Here is a 25,390-nt window from a genome sequence, read left to right on the forward strand (position 1 = left end):
TAAAAGATAGAACATAACATATGAAGAGTTTCGTCTGGGTCATTTAGCATCGCTGTGTACAGTTTTCAGCCTTCCCTGTGCACACTCTGTCTAAAGTTAACAGTCCACACTGTGGAGCTAGACCAACTGAGCCGGATTCCCTCATTTGTAATATAGTCTGTACAATTACCAGCACTTTTTCTTTTTGATGCCTTAAAGGCTCATTTTTAACTATTAAATGGGAACAATTCCATCTGGGAGGATTATTGTAAAATTTTTAAGAAATAATTCAGATGAATAATTTGCTACCATACATAGTTACTATTCAAGGAAAGTTAATTATTATTATTATACTGTGCTAATATATACCTAGGACATTTGAATAATTTTAATATGATTGTTCATAACGTTTGTATGTGTTTATTTGTAAAAGTTAGGACCCTAGAAATAAATTCTGTTCATACTTTTATTGTCATATGTTAATTCAGCCTTTCACGTCTCTGTTATGTACTTTGCATCCATCCCCCACCTGGTGGCACCTCTTGCACCTCCCAGGCCGTGTTTGAGCGAGACAGAGCAGGTAGCATACCACAGCATAGATGTGCCACAGCGCATTAACTTCCCTTCTGCTTGGTAATTTCCCTGTTCTTGTCATTGTTCTAGACAGCGCTGTAAAGAGCACCTTTGTTACCTTTGTCTTTTGTCTGCGATGATTCCACAGGGTAGATGTGTGCAAGCATCTTTTGAGGGATAAAATAGGCTTTTAGAACGGTTCTGACTGGCACATTTCCCTGGAGAAAGGTTCTGCCGGGTAATGATATGGCCCGAGTGGTCAGCCTACCATACCTTCAGTCCTTGTTGCTGTAATTTAAAAGGTGATGTGAAGAAATATGTGAAAATTGGCACATGCACTTGTTTTATATTTAAAATTCCTAATGATTGTTCATGTTTCTTGGTGAAATTGTATTTTTACTGAACACAACCCATTTGTCTTCCAGCCTTCTCTTCTGTTGGTCTTACTATTTGCAACAATTTCTTACATATTATAGTCAGTCCTGCTTGTTGGGGGGGGCATGCATGTGTGCTTGAGTGTGTGTGTGTGTCATGTGTCTTTTCATTTGCCAGTGTTTTGATGTATAAAAGTTAATTTTGTGGTAACCAAATCTATTAATTTTTCTGAGGTTTTGATTTGTATGATGTTTAAGCTTTTCCATATGAAGATTGTATAAATATTTACCTCCTTGTCAGTTTTATATTTTTATACTTTTATATTTTTGTATTAAACTTCTTTATTTTCTGATGTGCATTTTGGTTAGTGGTGTGTGATGGTCTAATAAATCTGGTGACTTACTGTCGTTAGCCCATGATACAGTATCATATTCACAGGTTTAAGAATTTATAAAGCTTTATCTGTGGAACCTTTCCTGTTTTCTATCCTTTCCAATTTCTACCCCAAAATTCTGCTGTTATCTTAATTGGAGTTTCAGTGTGTTCACAGTTTAATTTCGGTATGTATTGAGAGCTTTACTGTGTTGCATTATCTTCATTTATCTGATTCTTGTTTTCTTCCTTTAAACTTTTTCTAGTTTTCTTTAAATAGGTCAGAATATTTGATACTAAATTGACTTGGGGTGGGGTATTTTAAAGTTGCTTGTGTCGTGAATTTTTTAGGAAAGCAATCTAAGTAATGATCAGATTGTCTGCTTTTCCTACCTGTGTGAGTTATTATGCCTTCTGCGGCATTTTCTATTGGTTGGCACTGTCCAGTAGCTTTCCTGTCTGTCACTTGTAACTTTTTGGGAAGGCCCTCTGGAGTGTTACGTACACTGCTGGCTTGAGTCTTGCATCTCCATGTCATTACCTCCAATAATGTTTGTGATCGCGCTGTGGCAGGCATTGTTTCTTCACAGTCTTTGATTCACGCTTGTCCTTCTTGGCTAGAGTATACACACTTCTAGTCAGTTCACACTCATTGAGCACTGCTGCATTTATTTTTCTGCATATTGGGGACAGAATGAGGTATGATGAGCACATTCTTACTCGTGGATCCTACTAATGAGCGTGTGCTTCATAAGCATGTATATACCACGTGCTTATAAGCTGGTGGCTGAATGCGGCCATGCTGGATTTTCTCCTCATCACTGAACAGTTTCTCTGTGTTGTTGGACTCCTCTCATGTAGTAAGTTAGAAGAATAGTGATCACCAACTCCATCCTTGACAAAACATTCCTGTGTCCTGAAGGCGGATGAAGAGGCAGTATCTGGGAAGGGGACTATTTCTCCAAAATATACTTTCTTGGCACTTCTGAAACCACAGTGTGAGTGTCATGCATCCTGGCCTTGGGTTTTAGTGTCATCTTCCTTTACTCAGGACATATGAGTGTCTGTGTTCAGCCCTCTCTCTGATGCCACTGCGTGCTGAGTTGTAGGATTGCTGGTGTGCCAAGGTGTGGTGGTTGTGGGTGCTAACCTGGATTGTATGGCCTGCTTTGTCACAGAGAACTGTGCTGAGGGAAGGCCTTGGCCTGCTGTCTTTTTAGAGTGACCTCTCCAGCTCTACTCTTCTAGCTGTGATGCAGCTGCTTCTAGCCACTCCTGGGCTATGGTGGCAAGGGGGCTGACTGTTCATGGAGTCTTTCCACCTACTCATCATCCATCTTGGCTTCCCCTTTCATTTCTCAACAAAAAGCAATGGAGGGTACTGTCTGGATAGCCTCTATTTCCTCTCTTTATCAAGATCTTTACTGTGACCATTTACTTAGATTTTTTTTATTTCTAATCAAATAATGAAAATACGGTAGCATCTCAGTAGTAGGTACTTGCTTATCAGGCATAAGGCCCTGGGTTCTATCCCCAGCATGTAATATGCACCATTTTTTAAAAAAATGAGAATAGTTAGCCATCTCTCAGTAACTGCCTTAAGCCTGCATTTGAAATACACTTTCTGGGGCATTTAGTTTCCTCTCTCCCATTTACTGAAGATACAAGTTTTTCTCCATTTTCATTTGTGTTGTTTGTTTCTGTCCTAGTTTGGCTTTGTATTGCTATGATAAACACCATGAGCAACAGCAACTTGGGGAAGAAAAGGTTTATTTTGCCTCATAGTTGATAGTCCATCATGCAGGGAACTGAGGCAGGAACTGAAGCAGAGGCCATGGAGGAACACCACTACTGCCTGCTGCCCATGGCTTGCTCAGTTTGACTTCTTACGCAACTCAGGACCATCTCCCCAGGGTTAGTACCCCCCATAGTTGTCTGGGCCTGTCCATGTCAACCGTTCATCGAGAAAATGCCCAATTGGTTTGCCTACAGGACATATTGGTGGACATTTTATAAACTGCGGTTGTCCTCTTTCCAGATGACCCTAGCTTGTGTCAAGTTGACAAAAAAGTCTAAACGGAATGCTTGACCCCTTGTCAACCTGACACATAAATACAACAGTATTAAACTATAACCTTTCCATTCTTTTTGTTCCTCAAAATTCATTAATATCACTCTATAAAACACAGTATTGATTTAAAAGCCCTACACTCTGAAAAAAAAATGTGCACTGTAAAAGTTCAGTTTCTTTAAAATATCTGGTGTCTCTTGAAAAGTCCAAAGTCTCTCAACTGTGGGCTCCTATAAAATCAAAAAATAAGTCACATACTTCTTACTCCAGCAAGGAAGATCCAGCACACAGTTAGAATCATAACAAAGCCCAAATCCAGTAGTGTAGAAAGTTCAGGGTCTGGTGTCTGGGACTTGTTCATGATCTTCTGGGCTTCAGAGTGCTTTGACAGGCCCACCTCTCTAGCTCTGCCCTCTGAAGTGCCAGCAGCTGATCTTTGACGCTCCGGAGCTCCATTCCATGGCTGTCAGTATCCTTGGTAGTCATCCCAGCCCTGGCATCTCCAGTATCCTGGGATCGTCACTAGTGCTGAGGCTTCATCTTCACCAGTAGCCTCTTCTGGCCTCTCTTCAAGGACTCTGACCCTGCCTTGCGGTGCCAAGGCTTGACTGCTCTCCATGACCCTTCAGTCCGTTAGCTCCCAAGCTGCCCACACTAGTATAATGTGGAAGAGTCCCACATCACCAGGTTCAGCTGCCACCTTGCGATGCACCTTTGCCCCTGTGGACCACAGCTCTAATGTTGAGGAAATGCTTCCCAGAAGATTTCAACTCAGTAATGCTGTCCTGTTGTTAATCATAGCTGTCTCTTTAGTCCCAGCTAGCCAACATAATTTTTCCCATTAAAGTAAAGGTTTCACTTTAGTGATGCTGTTCTCTTGTTGATAACAGTTGATTCTTCAGGCCCAGCTGACCATAAACTACATATTCTTAATGTCACATACCTTGTGAATGGCCCTGATAAGTCTTTCAGGGACTCTCTGCTTCCCTCTGAAACTTTACACCCTAGGCCTCCATCATCTATATTTCTCTCAGGAGTGTCTTTCATGTTCCTACAGAACAGCTCGCTAAAGCTCTGAAAACTCAATGGCTTTTCCAGGCTGAAGTCCAAACATGGTCCCCTCAAAAAACAACATGGTTGGGTCTGTCATAGTAGCACCCTACTCTAGTACCAGTTTCTGTTGTAACTTGGCTTTGTATTGCTGTAATAAACATCAGGATATGACCATATGCGCCCCGAGGTAGAAAGGGCTTATTTTATCTCACAGCTTATGGTCCATCATGAAAGGAAGTTAGGGTAGGAACCTGGAGGCAGAAAATAAAGCAGAGACCATGGAGGAACATTGCTCCCCATGGCTTGCTCAGCCTGCTTTTTAACATAACCTGGATCACGTGCCACAGGGGTGGCATGGCCTACAGTGGGCTGGGCTCTCGCACACCAATCTAGACAGTGCTCCCACAGTCAGATTCATTTAGTGATAGATGCATACATTTAGCTAGCTTGTTCTGTTTTCTGGTCATATAATTATTAATTTGGGATTTACTTTCTTTAAATTCAATTTCATGTTGATTGAACTGATTGTTTAGTATAAAATACTATACTTGATGTTAGAAAAAGGTACACATAAATTTCTGAGGATGAAAATCACTCTCACACATTGTTAAGAACTTTAAAGGAGGGGGGAAGAGACTGAGAATGGGCTCAGCTGCCTGTACAGTATTCTCAAGTGCAGTGGCTTCACCGCTTGCTTCAAGGACTCTAACGTCAGTGTTTCATGCGATGTCAGGGCGCCTTGAGTCTCTTTCTTTCTCACTGGTTAATGGTGTGTGACCCTAAGAGACCAGGTGTCTTCCAAACCCTCCTTAGCCTCTTGGCAGATACATGACAACTGGCAAAGGTAGGTGGTCACGAATCACCTCACAAGAAGGGGGAGTACTCCTAACAGGAGCCTCCTGTGTCTCTTTGGCCCGTTTGTGTAGCATGTAGCCGGCTCCAAAGAGGTTGTAAAGAACAGCAGCATTCCCATATCCATCATTTTAAAAGGCAAACATAGAATTCCAGCCTCATAAACTCTCCAGTATTCACTAAGCTCATATGCCTTTGAGATCCTTGGGCTCTCGTGATAATGAAAGTTTCTGGGCATTTCCTCCCAAAATTCCTTCGCTCTTGGCCTGAGTTGCATCCTAGGAATCTGAATTTCAACTGATGACCCTCATACAGACGGTTCCCATGGCATACTTGGAGAGGAGAGTGCTGAGCTCTCTCTTCTGATCACTCCTTACTCTCAGAAAGCTATGTTGCTCCTCATCCCACTTAACATATGAACTTAGTTCCTGTCCAGTGGGAGAATTCCCACATGCTGTTATCTTCCTGTCCCTCTGCCTGTTTACCCAGCCTCCATCCATTACTCTTTTTGTTGTTAAGTTTTTCTGAATCAGAGTTTCTTCATGTAGCCTTGGCTGTCCTGGACTCACTTTGTAGACCAGGCTGGCCTCAAACTCACAGAACTCCATCTGCCTCTGCCTCCTAAGAGCTGGGATTAAAAGTGTGCACTGCCACTGCCCGGCCCACCCATTACACTTTGATACCTGCGTTCTTATTTGATTCTGCAACCCCAAATAAGTCACCTACAAAGAAGCGTCTGAAGCTGCTGAGGGCACCAAGGGATTGTTTCTTAGTCTGCATGCCAGACTTGGCTGGGTGCTTAATTATCCCTTTCGGAGTAATATTGAGGGCTTAGTATTCAGTTCAAAGCAAAACATGGTAGCCTCCCATTTAGTATGATAAAGAGGTGCAGTAACATGGTTCAGTAGGTAAAGGCTGTTTTTTACAAGCCTGATAACTTAAGTTTGATTCCCAGAATCCATGTAAAGGTGGAACAAAAGAACCAGGTCTACAAGGTTGCTCTTTGATCTCTTACTCTTGGCGCCATAGTGCACACAGACCTACATACATACATCATAGGCAAGTATGCACACATACAAACAACAATAAGCAAGTAGAAAGAAGAATTTTTATTTAAGATTAGGGAATTTTGAAACTCCATTACAGTGTGGGAAATATATGGAGGGGTGCCTCATAGAATATTCTCCAAATTGATCCTTTGGTGACCACCTCCTTTCACTTGGCTAGTGGCTAGTGCCTTGTACAGAAGGGGTGTCCAGAAACTAGCAGCTCAATAGTGAAGAGTGCAATGGGCTGCATTCTGCCACTTTGCTCAGAGCTCAGACTTTTAATGACAGATCGTTTATTACAAGGTTGCAGTGCTTGGTGACTGCCCCGCTCTGGTAGGTGACTGTGCAAACAGCACAGTGTTTTAGTTACACAAACCAAAGGGATATAGTGTCCTTGGGTGATGACATCTTATGGGCCCACCACTGCATACATGGTCTGGTTTTGTCTGAAGTCTGTAATGTGGCCATGCCTATATTTTACTGCACTGTAGTGATTTAGTGCTTAGGGACAGCTACGAGACACTGTGCCTAAGCAAGTGACCTCAGGCTGCTGTGGTTCGTGGTCCTTAGTTTGCTTACTGCTGGCATGTGTTCTGAACACTACAATCTGCCACGTTTTTTGTTTTGTTTTTTTTTTCATCTTAGCATATCTCTTCAGTACTGAAGATGGCTCCACATCATTCTTCTTAAAAGTTCGTTGAATTTGTGAAAACTACCCTATGAGCTCAGAGAATGGTCAAAGACTTTGATTTGTTTTAAATGATGTATTCTTTGGTTAAGGATCTTCTTTCAGATAAGTAGTGAAGGTAAATGTTGCCAGCAAATCCCATTAGGCTAGGCAAGCAGCCACTGGTATCCAGGTTTCTTTAAAGACAGTTGTCAGTGAGAACATTCTTCCAGGTGTTGGCTGTTAGAGCATTGACTATTCTTGTTGGAAAGCTGTGCTGCCTGCTTAGAGTGATGATGCCGTTGGCACTGCTGCTACTAGTGATGACTAGGCATGAATGACTATTGCTTAGCAAGTTCTGAAACAGCAAAGTATGTGTGAATTAGAGAGGAGCAGTGAGTTAGTCCTGAGTCAGTTGTAAGGAGGTACTCAGTTCTGCTGGAACCCGAATGAAGATACTCCTGTAAATACATGGCTGTTGGGGTCTCTTTTTGGTGTCCATGGCCTGTGTTACCACTGAAGGCCATGTTGATTTCAAGTGGTCTGTGCTGCAGCCTGAAGCCACGTTGATGTCCATGGTCTGTGCCACCACTGGGAGCCAAACTGATCTGACTGTCCCACACTGCCACCTGAGGCCATGGTGATGTCTGTGGTGCGGGCTGTCTCTGAGGGAGGCAGTGGTCTTGTCTGGGTCTTTGGTCCTACTACACCTGGGCGTGGTGATCATATCTGTGCTGTCATCAGAAATTTATGGAGGCCCATGGTCCGTGCTCCACTGACTGTGAAGAGCAAGGAGGCTCCTTTTGCTGAGATACTGATGACGGTAGACACACAATTGAGTGGGAAGGGCATGAAAGGCTTCTGTGGCAACCCCTATTCCAACCCGATCCCAAGGTAACAGCCTAGACAGGAAGCCACCAAAGACAACTCTTCAAAGGTGTGTTGGGGATGCCTGAGTGCAGGTCTTCACAGCTGATGGCTTCTGGTAGGGGTTAGGGTGGAAAGGACTCAGTTCTGTTTAAGGGACAGGCCACTGAGAGTTTGGCCATGCTCCAGTGGGTATATAGACAACACAAGTTGGACCTATTTATTTTTATTTTTCTATTCTTAGTTTTATTTTTGCTTGGGGGGGGGGAGGCGTCCAAAGGGTGGAGGTGGAAGGAATGGGAAGGGAGTGTGATCGGGGTACATGGTGTGAAATTCCCACAGAATCAATAAAAATGTTATGTTGGAAAAAAAAAGCATTTCTTGTATAATAAACTTGCATGCATATAAAAATAAATAAAAAATAACGTGTTTGGCTGTAGGTGGTCACACTGAACAGTTTTGGGAAGGAGCTGAGAGAAGCTTCACTGTTTTAGTGGAAACTGCCTGGCTAACAATTTCCTCTTGCTAAGCTCTTTTTAGGGACGATGCCTCCACTTCTCAGAAGTTTAACCTTTGTGCCTGAGCCTTGGCTCTGGAGGGTCTGTTTTATGGAGAGGTTGTAAATATCTGACCATTATATCTCAAAGGAAAACAGCAAGGTTGTAAAGTTATTGAGAGTGGAAAATATATTGAGAATAGTTCTTTATTGGAAAAAAAAAAAAAAGCCTAAGAATAAGGTAACAAAACAGAAAAGGTCTCAGGTTCAAAGAAAAACGGTAATTGAAAGAATTATCTGGGGGGCCTCACTTGGTGGCATTAGCTCAGTGTATAAACAGCTCTTATTTATATTTTCATGAGGGTTGAGGGACACTTGATTACCCTTTGCTGAATGCTAACTCTAAATGCAAACCAAATGCTCCTTGGTGAATTGCCTTAGTAACCATACTGAAACATTTCATTCTGGCAGCAGAACATTTGAAGGTAAGGGGTTTAATTTGGTCCAAGTCTTTCAGACTAGACTTTGTCATTAAGTATTTGGGAGAGGAAAAAGGGGGAGGGGGGAGGAAGGAGAGGGGAGACCTAGTAAGTTCTGCAGCTGTTATTTTAAATCTCCATGAAACATTGCATCTTTTCATCTGACTGCAGATAATCAGTTACTCCGGACTGACATCCTGCCTCTCCTCAAGAATTAACAATATGCATACGAATTGTTGCCCCCTTTGATATGGATGCTGATGAGAAGTCTGTACAAGGAAGTTCGTAGAAGGCTGCCAGCCTGAGAAGCCTAAAAACCTCACTTAAGTTAGAAATTCAACTTAGCTTAGGGTGTTAGTAGAAATGAAGACAAACATGGCTATCGCAAGAACAGCTATTTAGTAAAAGACACAATGTCATCAGCAACCCAGAGGAGACTATCTCCTGCCTTTGAATTAAGTTATATCACACTGAACTTTGAGGACTACTAAGCAATAATTATACCATTGCCCAGGAACACACATACAAATTCATTAACTACCTGTTCTCAGCCTCTCCATGAAAAGCCAAATGGGAACAAAGTGAAGGTCTGTGGAGTTTAGTTTATGATGTCATTGACAATGATATATATTAATTCTAAGGGCAAGTTGAAGTCTATAGGAAATTTTAAAGTGTCATTTAGCTAGTGGCTTTAATCCTCCTACTAGATACTGTCTCAGAATCTGGATTGGCTCATCACCATTTTGCTTTTCACTTAATTCTTTTGGGAGTGAATATTAAAAAATAAAAGGGCATTAAGAGGCAGAGCTTATGGGAAAGCAGGATGTAGATGATCAGATTGGAGTATGAGCCTGTGGTCCGATTGATGATCTGAGAAAGGAAAGGACATATATTGATTATGCATGTGCTCAGTGACCAGTGATTCTCAGAGTAGAAAGCCTCTAAACATCTTGATGAAACTGAGTTTCTAAGGAAGTCTCCTACATATCAAGGAAGGGAAAACCTTCCGAGGGGTTAATTGCTGTTCCAGACACTATACCATGAGGCTGCAATTAGGGATGCTTGTTAGGTCTGCCCTACATGTCCTGGAAGAGTCAGTTTATAGTGACAGGTAAAACTGCCTCTTTTGGGTGAGGTGGTACACACCCGTAATCCCAGCATTCTGGGAGGCAGAGGAAGGTGCATCTCCGTGAGTTCAAGACCACCCTGGTCTACAAAGTGAGTCCAGGACACCCAAGGCTATGCAGAGAAACCCTGTCATTAAAAACCAAAACCAAAACAACAGAAACCCCACACACCTGTTTCATAGCTAACAAAGTTCCTGGCACACCTTGCTAATGTTGGGCTTTCTCCTTTGTGACCCTCTAAAGCTCCCCTCACACCTGTGGAATATTTTGTGAACCCTGCACAGGGGATGGCTCTTAAAGCTTGATTTTCCTGCTTATGATTTTCTGCTAGGCAAGTGTGTGGGTGTCTCCTCTTCATTTAGTGGGATTTTCATCTTTGTGAAAATGAGTCTTTGACGCACTTACTGGAGAATTTTCCATAGAACAGACAACTAAAGACTGAACCACGTGGTTCGTGCTGAGACCCCGCTGATTGCATAGCTCCCTGTTTATAAAATAACTGCTAGTATTGTTGTTCAGAGAAGGCTTCTCCAGCTTTGATAGTCACCCTCACTGCATGAATAGTGTCACTGTACAGGACTATATTCATAATTATTATATACAAATGTCACAGAAGTAGTTATTTCTAACTGAAATTCATGAACTCCTATACTGACAGATTCACTTTAAAATGTGTGAAATGCCAGTCGTAAAAGAAAGAATTGAGGTTGTGCTTAATTAGCATGTGAGGCACTAGGTTCTGTTCCCAGGAAAGAGAGACCCAGAGACAGACAGACAGATAGACCACACACATGTACAGAGAGAGAATCAGATACAATCAAAAATCTTATTTCCTACCTTTTCTCTGGGATAGCCACATGCGACAGTTGAAGCACAGTGGCTCTAATGAGTAAGTGTGAAGAGACCTTGACTTTGGCATTGTGCCGTGCTTCACTTTCATGTGAGTTGTTTACCCTTTTTCTTTACCACCCCGCCCCCCTCCCCAACTCAGCATTTGGCTTGTGTGCTTCCTCCAGTCCCTTTACGTGATGCTCTGGTATGCGAAGTCCAAGCTGAGTGGCCCGAGGAGTGCTGCTTTGGAATTCTAGGGAGTTCGTCTTAATAGTTACCCAAGCACCACTTAATTAAGCCCTTGATATTCAGCATCATTGTGCTGAGTGCTTTTGATGAAGTGACACCCTTTGTGCCTCCACAAAGTGTCCTCAGCACCAACAGGGACAGGAGTCCAGAATCCATGCGTAACTGGTTACCACGGATACTCCACTGCGAGGAGAAGGGCCTGGGGCACAGTTGCTTGTGCATAATTGAAGCTTTGTACCAGGAAAGTAGAAGTCACTCTGTATTGCAGAGGCAGAAACTCCATCCATAGGTAAGTGTGTCGAGGGCGTCACTTTGGACTGAATGTGTGAGGGCACTGTGGGATGGCCCTCGAGCCCTGAGAGGTCAGTCAGGGAGAAGCAGCTTTTTGTCACCAGATTTGGGGCTAGCATTCTCCAGAGAGAGAGATTAGATTAGTTGACTCTTTTAACACTAACATTTCATAATTTTCCCTCTTAACATTTTGTCATTCTTTGAGCTGAGGAGTTATGTTTCTCTCCTGTACTGTAAGTCCTCATGTTTCTTCAGTAACGAAGCCCTGAGCTCGGTTTACACAGCTGCCACCTGGCACAGACCTTAGAGTGGCCTACCTCGCATGCTGCAGTGGCCTGTAAGCTAACGCTCTGCTCCCCATCACAGCTGTACTAGTCTTGCTAAGCACCAACCTTGTCACAAACTTAGCAGCTCGAGGTCGAGTTATTATTTCGTCGTTTTTCTAAGTGAGCTGTTGTGACCTGATGAGGTAGCTTCTTTGCCAGGGTCTCGCTGGGCTGAAATCAAGGTGGCTATTAGTCAGGACCATCATCTTCATTTGGAGCTCAGCGTCCCAAGGTCAGTACTGTTGGCAGAATTTGTATCCTCAAATCCATGGCTCACGGGCCCAGTGTTTCTGGATGGCTGCCATGCTGCAATCCTTCGCTCTGGGAGGCCCACCTGGACCAAGTCCTTAGCAGGTCTAGAGACAAGTCCCAATGGGTGTTTGTGTCCTCAGGCCAGTCAGGGTGTGCTTGTGATTCTAACAAAATAAAACATTTTAGCCATAGGAAACATGAATTGAAATCTTTCGCTGGAGGAGGCAGGAAGACAAGTGAACTTTGTGAGTGATGGGCCGGGAAATGGGATCCTCTGGTCCCTTAGTCAGCTGGGTGGTTGAGAACAAACTGACTCTCTAGGCTGTAGCTAGGCCTTAGTGGTGCCATGTACTCTGGGTGGCTGAGTGGAGCTTCTGCTAACTCTCTTAAAGGGGGAGCATGGACTTCTCTGGCTGACCCCCCCACCTGGGGTCAAGCTTTGGGGAGTGGGGGTGTTACTCTTCCTTGGGCTTTCTCAGATACTGGTGGCAGTGCTACACCTCTGGGCCTGGATTGAATGGGCCATGCTTGGTTGGCAGCATTGATTTTATGTTTATTTGTGAAGGGAAAGAATATGAGATTACCAAATAAAATATAATTTCAAGAGTTGTTAATGAAAGAATATATTACATTCACTTTTAATGAGATCCTAGTGTTGCAAAATGAGTCCATGTAATGAATCTCAGGAAATCAATGTGAAGTTTAATTGCAGCTCTGGCCGTGTTGTATAAGGACATTGCTCTGCTTGGTGTTACTTGTACAATTCATCAGCCCTCTCTTCCTTTCTCCTTAAATTAATTGCTTTGATGAAGCCAGTAAATACATTCTTTGTTGGCCTGTGATCCTTTCTAGAAAGGTCTTAGACATACCCTATTCTACCACAATAATGAGTGGTTGGTGTCATTTTTCTGTGCTATCGTTTGTAATTAGTACATTCTAAACTTAAGCCCAAATTCTGTAAATCTGTCATTGTTACTTCCTCCTAAAGCCTTTTCCATTTCCTTTGTTAGTCTTTTGCATTTTGTGTGTGTGCGTGTGTGTGTGTGTGTGTGTGTGTCTTTTCAGCTCATTGGATAGACTTGTATGTGAGTCAGAAATCTGAAGTGTTTTCTGTGGTTTCCCACCCAGTCACATAGTGGAATGAGTGAAAAAGACTGTAACACTTCTTTCTCTGGTTAAACCCTCTCTCTCTGTCTCTTTCTCTCTCTGTTTCTCTCTCTGTCTTGCTGGCCATGTACTCAGAGATCTGTCTGCCTCTCTCTCCCACGTGCTGGGATTAGAGGTGTGCACCACCGCCTGTCTTTAGTTTTCTTAAAATTGTATGCCCTTTTCAACTTTACATAAGGCGGAGTCTTCAGGCTGTTTTTTGGATTTGGTGTCTCATTGATTCTAGCACTTGGTCAACTACTGTGATGGTAGCTGACATCTGTGCTTTCATTTTGAATCAGTGTCTGTCTTTAGCCCAAGCTAGTTATCAACCAACTCTTGCACCTTCTGCCTTAGCCTCTCAAATGCTGGATTCCAGTCTTGTGCTACCATTACAATTTAAAAGTTGAACATTATATTAACAGATTTCTAAGTTTGTTCTTTATTTTGGTGTTTCTAGAGTGTACTAATTGTATGTCGACAATATTCTAATGGATTTTTATCTAACTACTTTTGTTTGTGAGTAGTTTTTTGTTGTGGTTGTTGTTGTTTTTGAGACAGGGTTTCTCTCTGTGCAGCCAGCCCTGGCTGTCCTGGAACTCACTCTAGATCAGGCTGGCCTCGAACTTGGAGATCTACCTGCCTCTGCTTCTGGAGTGCTGAGGTGACAAATAGTTTATTTTTGGTTTAAGGTTTAGGGCCTTAAAATAGAGTCACCAATTACTTTGACTGACTTATTCTATGTACGAAAGCAATCTGCTTGGTTTGATTGTAAAAGAGGAAAACAGTTCTGTTCAGTCTTTCTTCTCACATCCTCCCAGCGACATCATCAACACTTTGTCCTGTCTGGTGGAAATCTTCTCATATAATTGAGAACTGGCTGGGTTTTCAGGACTGTCTTGGTTCTAGATGTCCCTTTGATTGTGTAGTAGGCAAGGAGCCACCTGTCCTACCAAGTTCTCCATCAGCTTGTACAAAACAAAGTGACTCTAACAAACGCCCATCTTCCAATGATGGTCTGCAGTTCATGCTGTGGAAACTGAAGAGGTACCTCCTGCAGGGCCTACTGCTGGATCAGCTTAGTCTTTGCTCTGAAATGTCAGCCTTCTAGATGGCCCCTGAACGTGCTGCGGAGATGAGAGGCTGATTTTTCCCTTTTAGCGTGTGGGTGCATTGTCCCAACAATACCCTTTCCAAAGCCCAGAATCACTGTGGAGTTGTCTTTGGAGAATAAATCTTTACAGAACTTCCTCCAGAATGTTTCCTTTGAAGTAAGTGTTCTTTGCATTCTGAGCCTGTTGCCTTATTCCAGGTGCTGCCAGGTGCTGCCATCACCTGATGTGCACCTGTTGGGACTTGCAGTGCTGGGTATGCTGAACAGGTGGGCTGTCTCCTGAGCAGAAGGGATTGTAGTGTGCCTCTGATATCTGACCTGATATTAGCTTCCTTTGTTTCCTCATCCCCTGACCTGCCTGTCCTCTTGTAGCCCTTATGTAGCCTTGCACCTTCACCCCTGACCTTGCTCCTTGGCCACTTAGTCCTTTGCCTGTCCCCTCTGTTCTGGGGGCAACTCCCCTGGGAGCATCAGTTGCTTTCTGCATTTGCACCCACTGTATCAGAGGAAGGCCTCTTGCCCCAGAGGCGTGTTGTTAGAGACTCTTGCCCAGACGATGCTATAGTTTGGATTCCTAGTGTCCTTCCAAAGCCATCCATTTTCAGGCTCCCCTCCTCTCACCCCATATACACTCACCCAGTAATGCTGCTGGGGGATAGAAGAACATTAAGAGCAGGACCTACTGGGAAGTCTTTGGGGCTTTGCGTTTATGCCATTGAAGGAACTGTGGGAGCACGGCTCCTTCTCTCTCTCTCTCTCTCTCTCTCTCTCTCTCTCTCTCTCTCTCTCTTTTATTCTGGCCATGTGTTGTAGTCTCAAGCCCCAGAGCAATGGGAGACTGGTCACAGATAAAATCCCTAAAGTCATGGGTGGAAATAAATCTTTTCTTAAGTCGATACCTCATGAGCTTATTCTAGACATAGAAATCTGGCTGGCCCAGACAGTGTTCTTATCAACTTCTCTCGCATGTACCTGCTGTGGCAATACTTCTACCCTGTTCCCTTCGTGTAGCATCTCATGTGACTTTCAGGAATGCACCTCCTCTTCATGAGGCTCTTCAAGGCTTTATATCTTCTGTGCTTTCCCCCAGGCTATGACAATCTGATGTTTTTCACATGCACCTTCCCAGGGCATGCATTGCTTGTTCTGTCCCTTTCTGCCTTGTGCTCCTGTCTCCCAGTGTCTCTTCTGAGCTCTGGTTTTGTAACTTGTCTACATTCCATGTTTTTACATATGTCCTGTAGTTCCTCGGAAGCAGCACATTTCCTAACACCAGCCAGCCCCATTGCCTCTGCCCTGCTGTCCATCCTTTCCGTGACACCTGACTGCAAACACTCACTTCCTGGTTGTTTTCTTCCCAGTTCTCCTACGTATTGCATTCTGCCAGTTCTATCCAAGTGTCCCTTATAACATTTTAGCGTTCCTGTAGCTCATTTTCCCTATGCTCATTCACAGGGGAGAAATGGGATCACTTTGTAGATTTTTCCCTGCCCTGCGTGGCCTGGGATATTATGCTCAGACTGAACTCTACTTGTGGATCACCTTCCTGCATAAGACTCCCAGGGACTCTCAGCTGACAACCAAATGACATAAAGTCCAATCTGGCAGCCATTACCTTTTCTCCTCTACCTCTAGTAAACACTACTCTGTTCCGGCCATGATGACCACCTTGAGAATAGAGCAGGGACCTGTAACTGTGGGACTTCTGTCTTCATTTCTGTGAGGAGCCAGTATATGGAAAGTTTGAGAGTTTTTACAGGTACAGTCCCAACAACTTCTGGTAGCAGCGAGTCACCGTGATCTCTTCCTAGTTCCTTTGAGAGAGCACAGTGGGATCTGGAGTCCAGTTAGGGAGGAGCTCATGATGATGCTGAACTAGGTCAGGGGGTTAGAGTGCCTGAGTTACAGTGGACCAGACATTCATTGTGGCTTTCCTGTGCACTCAAAGATAGGTAGAAGAACAGGAGTCTCTGCCCTCCAGAAAATAACAGCGTCTCTTCCTCCCAGTTACGGCAACCAACGGTAGTTCCCAGCCTCAGAGGTTAATTTATTCAGCAAGCAGGAGGACCCGGAATCTACAAAAAACCTAACCTTGTCATGGTGGACATTTCTGAGTGCTGGGGAGGATCCCTGGGGCTTGTGGGGCAGCGACTTAGCCTAATTATCAAATCTCGGGTGTCTCTAAAAAAGAACCTGCACATACAGACACACATGAAGTTGTCCTCTGACCTTCAGAGCAGTGCCTGCACATACAGACACACGGACAGTGTTTTCAGACATTTCCCATGTTATCCAGGGTACAAAGTCACTTGGAGTTGAAAGCCACTGCCTTGGCTGGTGGCAGTTTTCCTGGCTTGAACCATGTCGGCCATGTAGAACACAGAGTATCCCATGTCCCTGTCGTGTTGCACACCCCATCATACCCTCTCTTTCTCCGCTCCCTACTAAACGTTAGTGTGTGGCTGTCCTGAAGCTTTCCTGATGTCTTACCAATGCAGGAAGACACTCACCTCCGTACCTCTCATGGACTCTTCTTGGCCCTATCGGATTCTGGAAACGCTAAGAAGGAAACAGCAGGGCCTCAGAAGGAGCGGCAGCCTCAGCACTACTGTGGGCTGGGTGGCATCTTTGTTTTCGCGGGGTCAGTGGCTATGCTACCATCTTCCTCTATTCCATTCTGGCCCCAGGAACTTCCTCTCTTGCAGGCCAGGCCTCCATTAGTACCGTCTGAGTTTACTGCAGAGTTCAGGCCTGCAGTGTTTGCTGCTGTGGGTACAGTCACTAGCAGGTATCCTGCCTCTCTCTGTGGAGTTGGACCCTGAGCACAGCTCTATCTTTTATAGTTGCTAGCATAGGCACAGCACTGCTCACAAACTGGTAGTCCATAGTGCTTGTTGTATGAATAAGTGAATGATGAATCTGGAAGACCCATTTTATTCTCCTACCATTGAGTCAAATGAAGTTTAACAGAAAATGTTTTAATATAATCTGTACCTACAAATTTTAAGTTGAGAAATGGAGACTTTTAAGAAGCATGACATTTTTATTTGTGCTGTGATGTGTACATGACTATCAGAGGACAACTCCACCATCCATGTGGGTCCTAAGGTTTGAATTCAGATCACCAGTCTTGGTGGCAGGAGCTTTTTCCAGTTTGCTGGCCCAGAATGTAGATTTTTTTCTTTTTTTTGGACATAAGAACACCCACCTGGAGTCCATTCTGGGCTCATCATCTGGTATGTAGGATTTGGCTCCTGTACCACGTGTCTTACCCTAGAAACCCCGCCACTAACTAGCATCTCTGTTTCTGTTGCAGCGCTCGTGGTAAGCACCACTTCGGCAGGCTTCGCGCTGGCCCCAGGCCCTTTTGACTGGCCCTGCTTCCTGCTTGCTTCCCTTGGGACAGGCCTCGCCTCCTGTGCTGCCAACTCCATCAATCAGGTCAGTGCTCCCCTGAGCCAGGTGACACTGTTGGCACTTGCTGGCTCTTTGTGCCTTTGTGCTTGAAGAACTTCCTGGATTCTGTGCCCTGCTGCAGAAGCATCCTGAACCCACAGAGGTGGCTTGTGGAGGTCTCTGCTTGGTTGTTGGTGTGTGTGTGTGTATGTGTGTGTGTACTTGAAATGGACAGGATTCCTTAAGTTAAAAGCATTAAAAACTGCCAGAGCTTTGTGTTCTATTTCGGAAACATTTCCTTGAATTCATCATTGTTATAAGCTGTTGAGGTGTAGTTTTATTTCTTTTATGTGTTTGTCTAGTTTTTGTCACAGAGTTTTAAACACTCTACAGGATCCTCTCCTTCCTCCCTAGGGCTGGTATTATATCAATATGCCACCATGTACAACTTCTGCATTTTAAGCCACCACTGTGCAAAACACGATATTTTACATGTTTAGCTTTTGTTAGTTTGTATGTAGGTGTGTATGTATACATGTGGCTGTGTGTATGTGTGTACAGATATCTAGGGAAGGCAAAAGTGTCCCATCCCTTCCAGCTAGAGTTACAGGTGGTTGTACTCTCCCTAACCTGGGTACTAGCAGCTGGATTCAGGAGCTGAAAACGCAAGCAGCACGTGCTCTTAACTTCTGAGCAATACCTCCAGCTCCAGGATGTTTTAAAGGAACATATCCAGCTTTAAAAAAAAATAGTAATAATAATAAATAAAAACCAGTAGTTCAGCACTTCTTTTTACTTGGTATGTACAGCCAGGTTATTTCATAGCATTAATAGCTATTAATGTATTATTTTTAATGTATTATTTTTAATGAATCATTTTTCTTCTTGCTATTTTAAGCACCCAGATGGTTCTCTGAAACATTTTTTTCCTTTGCCTGGCCACTGTGCTGTGTCCTGATGCTGTGGTTTTTTCATAAGATGCTATAGTGAAAAAGTCTTGGCTAAAACTTAAGGAAAATTGTCTCATCACCAGAACACCCAGGAGCAGTTGGCTCAGTTTACAAATAGGAATCCAAGTTACCATCAGGAACCAGCTCGAATGCTCATAGGATGCCATATAGAAGAAGCTAGTCTGTAAACTGTGGGGGTGTGATTTGATTAGGCTTAGAATCATGTGCCTCCATAAAGTATTGCCCACTGTTTGGAGGATGTTCTTTGTTTCAAATCGGGTTTCTTATTTGTTGTTGCTTTTGAGACAGAATCTTACTGTGTAGTGCTGCTGGCCTGGAACACACTATGTAGACCAAGCTAACCTCACAGAGCTCTGCTTGTCTCTGCTTCCCAAGTGCTCAGACTAAAGGCGTGTGACACTGCACATGCTGGCCTGTTGTTATTTTTAATGTCAAAACAATCTTATAGCAAGGCCAGCATTAGGGAGGATGAATAGTTCTCAAAAAAAAGGAACAAGAAAAATGCAGTCTGCAGTGAGGCTGAGTCACTTCAGCGTTTATGATACTTCCCATGAGTGGTCCACTTGGAGTCTGTTCCTCCTTTGTGATCGTTACCTGTGTGTTAGCCGATCTCAGTCAGCAGGGTGGGCCCGGGGAACCTGTCAGCTTCTGCCTCCGGTTTGTCAAGTGGGAGCTACACATAGCACTGAGACTAATTATTGTCTACTGTTTAAATTGTATAAACTCAAAGAAAATGTTTACTATAAATGTGTGAGAATTGAGAAAAAGTAATAAAAAGTATCAAATGAATTTTAAAATTCAGAATATTATAAAATATGAAAGTTGTGAGCCAGTGAGATTTTGGCTCGGTGGGTAGTGGTGCTGGCTGCCAATCCTGATTCTCTGAGTTTGGTTTCTAAGATGCATGTGGTGGGAGGAAAGAACTCTCTCTCACACACACACACATATACACGCACATGCAAACACACAAATAATTAAATAAAATGTAACTTTAAAAATGTTAATTTGACTGGGACCTATTTTCTCACCCACATTTCCCACCCCTTACCCTCCAAAACTGTTAGCTCAAGAACTGTTTTGTGTGTGTGTGTGTGTGTGTGTGTGTATTGAATACCCCTCTCTTAAGGGATGTGCTCAGATAGGTGCATGCACAGGTAAACGTGCACACGCTGACCCTTTCAGTAATTGAGGAGAATAGCTTTCATTGAGGTAGAATCTGGTAGGCACTGAGCCCTGGCTACAGTGTTGGGAACTTTAAGGAACTGTGCGTGTTAGCTGCTCAGCTTCCAGGTCTAACCCTGCATATCTGCTTCGAGGGCTGGATTAGATTCTGTAAGATCAAAAACATGGAGGAAAGCCACAGAATCCATGATGGGATTCTTTTGCTACCAGGCATTTGCAGTGTCTGCGCCTGTGGTGATTTTTCCTCCTTGTTTTGTTTTCCAGCCCTGCATCCCCCTCACATCACAACCCTCATTCCTGAGGCATTGTGTCACATTCTTCCCCATGTGTCACTGGCCCCCACCATCCCTCCTCAGTGCTGTGAGTGCTGTTTGCTTAGTGAGCATGTGGAACAGAGGAGTTTTTGTATCTGTCTGTTGAGAGTCTTCTTCCATTTGTCTGCGATCTAGTTGCATTTGGAACCATTGTAGTACTTTAAGAACTTTGTGGTGATTCTCAGAATAGTACATTCTCCTGTTTTGGGGGTTTTGCCAGCTTCCTGAGCCATGATATATATATATATATATATATATATATATATATATATATATATATATATGTATATTTTTTTTCAGTAATGCAATATTAGTGTCTTGTCTGTGTTATTATTAGGCAATCTCATAAACTTAAAAAACAAAGGAGTACAGAGCCGTTTTACCAACAATCAAATAGTATGAACAGAACAAAGAACAAGCACAATAGACACCAAGGGAAGCTTGCTTATTTATTTATTTATCTGTTTATTTATGTATTTATTTAACTTTATGTGACTGTTTTGCCTGCATGTATGTCTGCACCACATGCATGCCTGGTGCCTGCGGAGGTCAGAAGAGAGCATCTGACTTCCTGGAATGGAGGAGTGAGCTATCTGGTGGGTGATGGGAACCAAGCTGGGTCGTCTGCGGCCAGTGCTCTGAACTGTTAATCCATCTCTCTAGCCCCTGAGCTGGGTTTCTAACAGTTAGGTTAAGATGTAATTTTTTTGAAACTTAGTGTTCACATTGAAGAGTATGTCAGCTACTTATAGGGGTCTATGGGAGGAAAAAAAAATCCTGTCCATATTTATAGAAAGACTCAAATAAGATCTTACATATATTTTTATTTTTTATATAGTTTGTTTGAGTGTTATTCATTTAGTCCTGTTTCTTCTTTGCATCCTGCTTCTGTGATCTCTGTGTGAAAGAAAAAAGTAAATCTTTGAAAATCAGTTCTCCCATTTGTTTTAAGGAGAGAAAATGAGATTCAGTTTCTGAGTGACAAGGCAGTGAGCAGTGCTTAGGAGATATGTGCAAGATGCCACGGACACTGACATGTAAAAGCAAGGCACTAGGACGTTCTGTAGTGTGTATGCACACGCCACTCAAAGCCCGAGTGCCGCTTTAAAGTGGGCACGCCCTCAAACGATGAAAGCAGTCCCTAAGTGTTTTCAATTTAAGGACTGAAAGATAAAGCACCGTGGAGGCCTTTGACTGATCAGATCTCGAGAAATGACAAACATAGCCGAGTTGATTCAAGTAGAATGAATTAAGAATTCAAAAGGGAAAAATTGTCAGAAAAGTTAGAATCCAGTATTGAATGTAATAAGCTGTAATTAGGTTTATTTTACTCATAGTCTCCTTGAGGATTTTCCTTTCTGCATTTCAGTTAGCCACAGTCAACTACTGGAAAATTCCACAAATAAACAATTCATAAATTTTAAATAACTCAGCACATGTTGTTCTAATTTTTTGTTTTATTACTGTTGATGCTACTCTTTTGCTGTACCTAGTTGGTTAATACAAGCTTTAATCCAAGTATGTACACCTGGGAATAAATACCATACATACAGGGTTCTGTCGAATTGTAAAGCCTCCAGTAAGAGCTTGGAGTATATTTCCTGCAGATCGGGGTGGGGAGGGTCTGTACCTGGCTTTTTTAGGAGGGATGTGTTGATAAAGGTGCATGTCAGTGAGTTTATTTCTATGTACAAGCTACTAGCCATGCCATGGTGTTGTGCGTCATGCCTCAGCTCCCACAGCCCGTCAGTGCTGTTTGCTGCTTATGTCACCCTGCTCATGGTCATCTTTAAAGGACAGGTTTCTAGAAACAGAATGGCTGTTAGGGAAGGCCACCAGCCAAAGCTCAGTTAAAATGTTAATCTCGGGATTATGCTCTTAAAATAATCTCTTACATTCATGGAGTGCTGGACAGCCCTTTGAGGTGGGGGCGTGATTTTCCGTTCTATTTGTAAAACATTTTGTTTTGCTGTTGATTTCTTTTTTAAAGGCAGAAGTTACATTTTTTTTTCTCATGAAATGTTCCATTGGGAATCAATGACAAAATATAAGCAAAAGTAACAATTGTTTAATATAATGCATATGATCCATATGTATTTTTTCTTATGAACAAAAACCTTTCTAAGAATATACCATAAACAGTCTTCCACATCGGGGCATGATGGAGAGTGACTGTTGCACGGGGTGTGCTCGCATTTATTTAATCAGTTTCTCGTTATCTTGTGTTTAAGAGACTTGTAATTAATTGTTTTTGTTCAGTTGCTGAGCCATAGTGTCTCCTACACACCCGTTTTTAGGACAGGGCTTCACTCTGCAACCCTGGCTGTCTTGGAACTTCCTGTGTGGATCAGGCTGTCTTCCTCTGCCCTGAGAATGCTGGAACCACGGGCGTGTGCCACCACCGCCCTAAAATTCTTGCATCTGAATCTTGCACACTTCCTTGCTTTGGTTGTTAGGTTTGTAAAAGTGATTTGTTGTGTTCAAAGATTTGTTTCTTTTTAAATAAAAGACTAAAATAAAATATTCCTATCTTACACCAGGGTAGGCGTCTTCCCAGGAGTCCTTGGTTTGAGTGAACTCACCTTGTTGGCCGTGCCTGTGCTGCTCACAGCCACAGCAAACGGATCTTAGCTCGGAGGGCAGATGCTGTCCAGCGGCCTTCCAAGTTGGTTGTTTTGTTGACGCAGCAGTGAGGCTGATGTTTTTCATGCTGCTGAGCCTTTGGGTCTTTGGCCAGTTGTTTGCTGGTTGCTTCCTGTTTTGATGCCAAGGTGGTTTTTGTATGAAAATTTTGTGCATTTTGCTTTAAATTGTCCCACTTTGCAGACAGACGTGTATATGAATAGTGTCGTCTTACTACAGGTTACTCCAGTCAGCAGCTTAGGTTCACCTCTTGGATTATTGTTTTACAGCATTTTGCAGGGAGGCTCCCCTGTTCATTGCAGGCTGTTTCTGAGCACTTTCAACCTCTGCCCACTGGGTGCCGATAAACAGCCCTCCTCCAGGAGGTGACTGTACCCAGTTGCCGTCACATATAGTCAGGTATCTTTGGGGGCCCAAGTGACCATGCTAAGAACCATTACTTCAATAATTTCTACTTTTGACTCCATTCCAATATCTTAATCCAAGATCCTATTTATAGCCTCAGACCTCCTTGCTTCATATTTTCCTTCTTCAACTGCTCATTGATAGCTGAGGGTCCTGCTTTATACTCAGGCTCCTGGTGTGTTACCAATAACACACTGTTGATTCTCAAATGTTCCAATTTGCACAAAAAGTTATGATTTTGCTTTTCATAACCCTCTTAGGCCTTCATTTGTTCACAGTACAATGTAGTAGAAAGACCATTCTACTGCCCTGTCTGCTCGCTGGTGTGACCATTGGACTGCCGCCTAAGTCACCTTGCGTGCCTCAGCTTTGTCGTCAAAGCTTTGTAACTGCGGGTTTGGTTACAGGCACATACATGCATGCACGCATGCGCGCGCGCACACACAAACTTCTAAAAGACCATTTTATATCTGTTGCTACTTTGCTATCAGTGAGCTGTTGTAGAGTTTTGCTTGTGTATTGTGTTCTATCTCTGTTTACAATATTCTTGGTAGATTGACTTTTGGTTACTGTGGCTTATTGATTACCAGGGCTCTCTAGGCGGTCAACCATGAAGATTCAACCACGCTGAGCCTCCGCTGCCACCTTCGGACTGCAGCCTGTTGGTCGTAGTTCTCCATGTTGGAGAATCTGGGTGTTCTTGGTGCACCCACCGGCTAGCACTTACTGCACACTGCCTTCTAACCATGGTTAATAGGCACTGTGGTGTTGCAACTTAGCTCTTCATCTGCTTCTCTTCTTCAGAGAGCTGGTGACTTCCTTGAGACGAACACTTGTGGCTTAGATATTTCATCCATGTATCACCTCTGCTGATAGCACAGGAGGAGGCCACTAGTGTGCCCTTTTGAAGGCATATATGAGGAGACGAGTGGGGAAAGAAGTGTAGTAATAATTACAGACAGTGACCCTTATTTAGCACTTCCTGTGTGTCAAATAATGTTCTGAGCATATATGCATTAGATTATATTTGAGTCTATGTTCACAGGATTTCAAAAAAACGGCTTTTTTGAAAGATCAAATGAAGGATGAATGAATTCATAACTTGGACTTGTGTTTTAAAAGAACCATTGATGTTCGCAGAGACTTTCCTTTAGAGAAAATTACAAGAAAGGCATAAAACATAAATAGTCTCAGATCTGAGTGGTAGGTTGTAATTAGAAAGGTAAGTGTGATAAGGAGTGTTATCTTTGGGATCTAGTGTACCTATGGATGTTGAAAATTTTTTTATGAAGGAAATGAAAGAGATCAAGAGGTGTGAATAAAGTAGGGTCAAGAAGAAACGTTTTTTGTTTGCTACTAACAATACTTGAGAGACTTCCATGGCTGAAATGAGGTAAAAAGGAAGGGCTTTGGAGAAAGAGCTCTGACTTATAGGTTAAAGGAAAAGAAAATTCATAGCCTTTTAAACTCTGAAAGGAGAACCAAGCAAAGATTTTTTTTTCTTGGTGAATATGAGATTAATATCTAATGCCTCTTTACATTTTCCCCTTTCTCTCATGTCTCTTTTGTTTTGACTGCTCTGCCCAGAGCAACAGCAATCGACTTTCATCTTCCATATTGAACAAAAGCAGCCATAAAGTTTAATGTTGTTGTATTCTAGAAGATTCTGTTAGTGAATACCAGTGATAGGATTTGTTTAACATCATATGTGCAGGACAAATCAATGAGAAGTGTATTGACTTTGAACTTGCAGTCATTCGGCCTCTGGAGCTCCTGGCTTAGGGCTCATTCAGATAAACTACTGCACCACATCAAGTTTACAGAGACAATCTTTGAATATAGTTGGAAAGTCTCCAACTAAATAAGGTTTTTATATATAAGGAAAATGGTGAGTATTGCTGAACAACGTCAAAAGGAAAGTTTTAAATGCAGTCTATTTTCCTGAATTTATATAGTCCTAAGTGGCCTCTAAATTACATTTGATTCTCCTGTCCAGAATGATCGATCTAAGTGGAATAAGTTTGGCATTGGCATTCATTGCCAGAATCATTCCAGGTGAAGTCCTGCCAGCATAGAGGATGATTTGAACGCGATGTTCACAGATAGGTGTATAAAGTAATTTCAGCCACATCAACTGCTTGTACTGTCTTTGCTCCTTGGGCTGAGTCTGAGAGGTGCCTGGTGATGTCATTGGGCATATAGTTGGAAATGGCCAGACCAGGACTAGAGAGTGTTGACCCTCGTAAGGGTCTGATGTGCCAATCTAGACACCACCATGTAACCAGGCTGTTCTTATCAGCAAGTCTTACT

At 43.0% G+C, this 25,390-nt stretch overlaps 1 protein-coding gene across 1 annotated transcript in view; it reads left to right on the forward strand.

The window, feature by feature from the left end:
• LOC110556789 (protoheme IX farnesyltransferase, mitochondrial) overlaps nucleotides 1–25,390 on the forward strand; it is a 114,598-nt gene that overhangs the window by 14,512 nt on the left and 74,696 nt on the right. Inside the window, exon 4 of the mRNA XM_021650726.2 lies at nucleotides 17,486–17,610. Within this exon, the coding sequence (XP_021506401.1) occupies nucleotides 17,486–17,610 (125 nt within the window). The remainder of the gene's footprint in view (nucleotides 1–17,485; nucleotides 17,611–25,390) is intronic.

Source organism: Meriones unguiculatus, chromosome 11, assembly GCF_030254825.1.
Source record: "Meriones unguiculatus strain TT.TT164.6M chromosome 11, Bangor_MerUng_6.1, whole genome shotgun sequence".
In the NCBI taxonomy this organism is placed as follows: Eukaryota; Metazoa; Chordata; class Mammalia; order Rodentia; family Muridae; genus Meriones; species Meriones unguiculatus.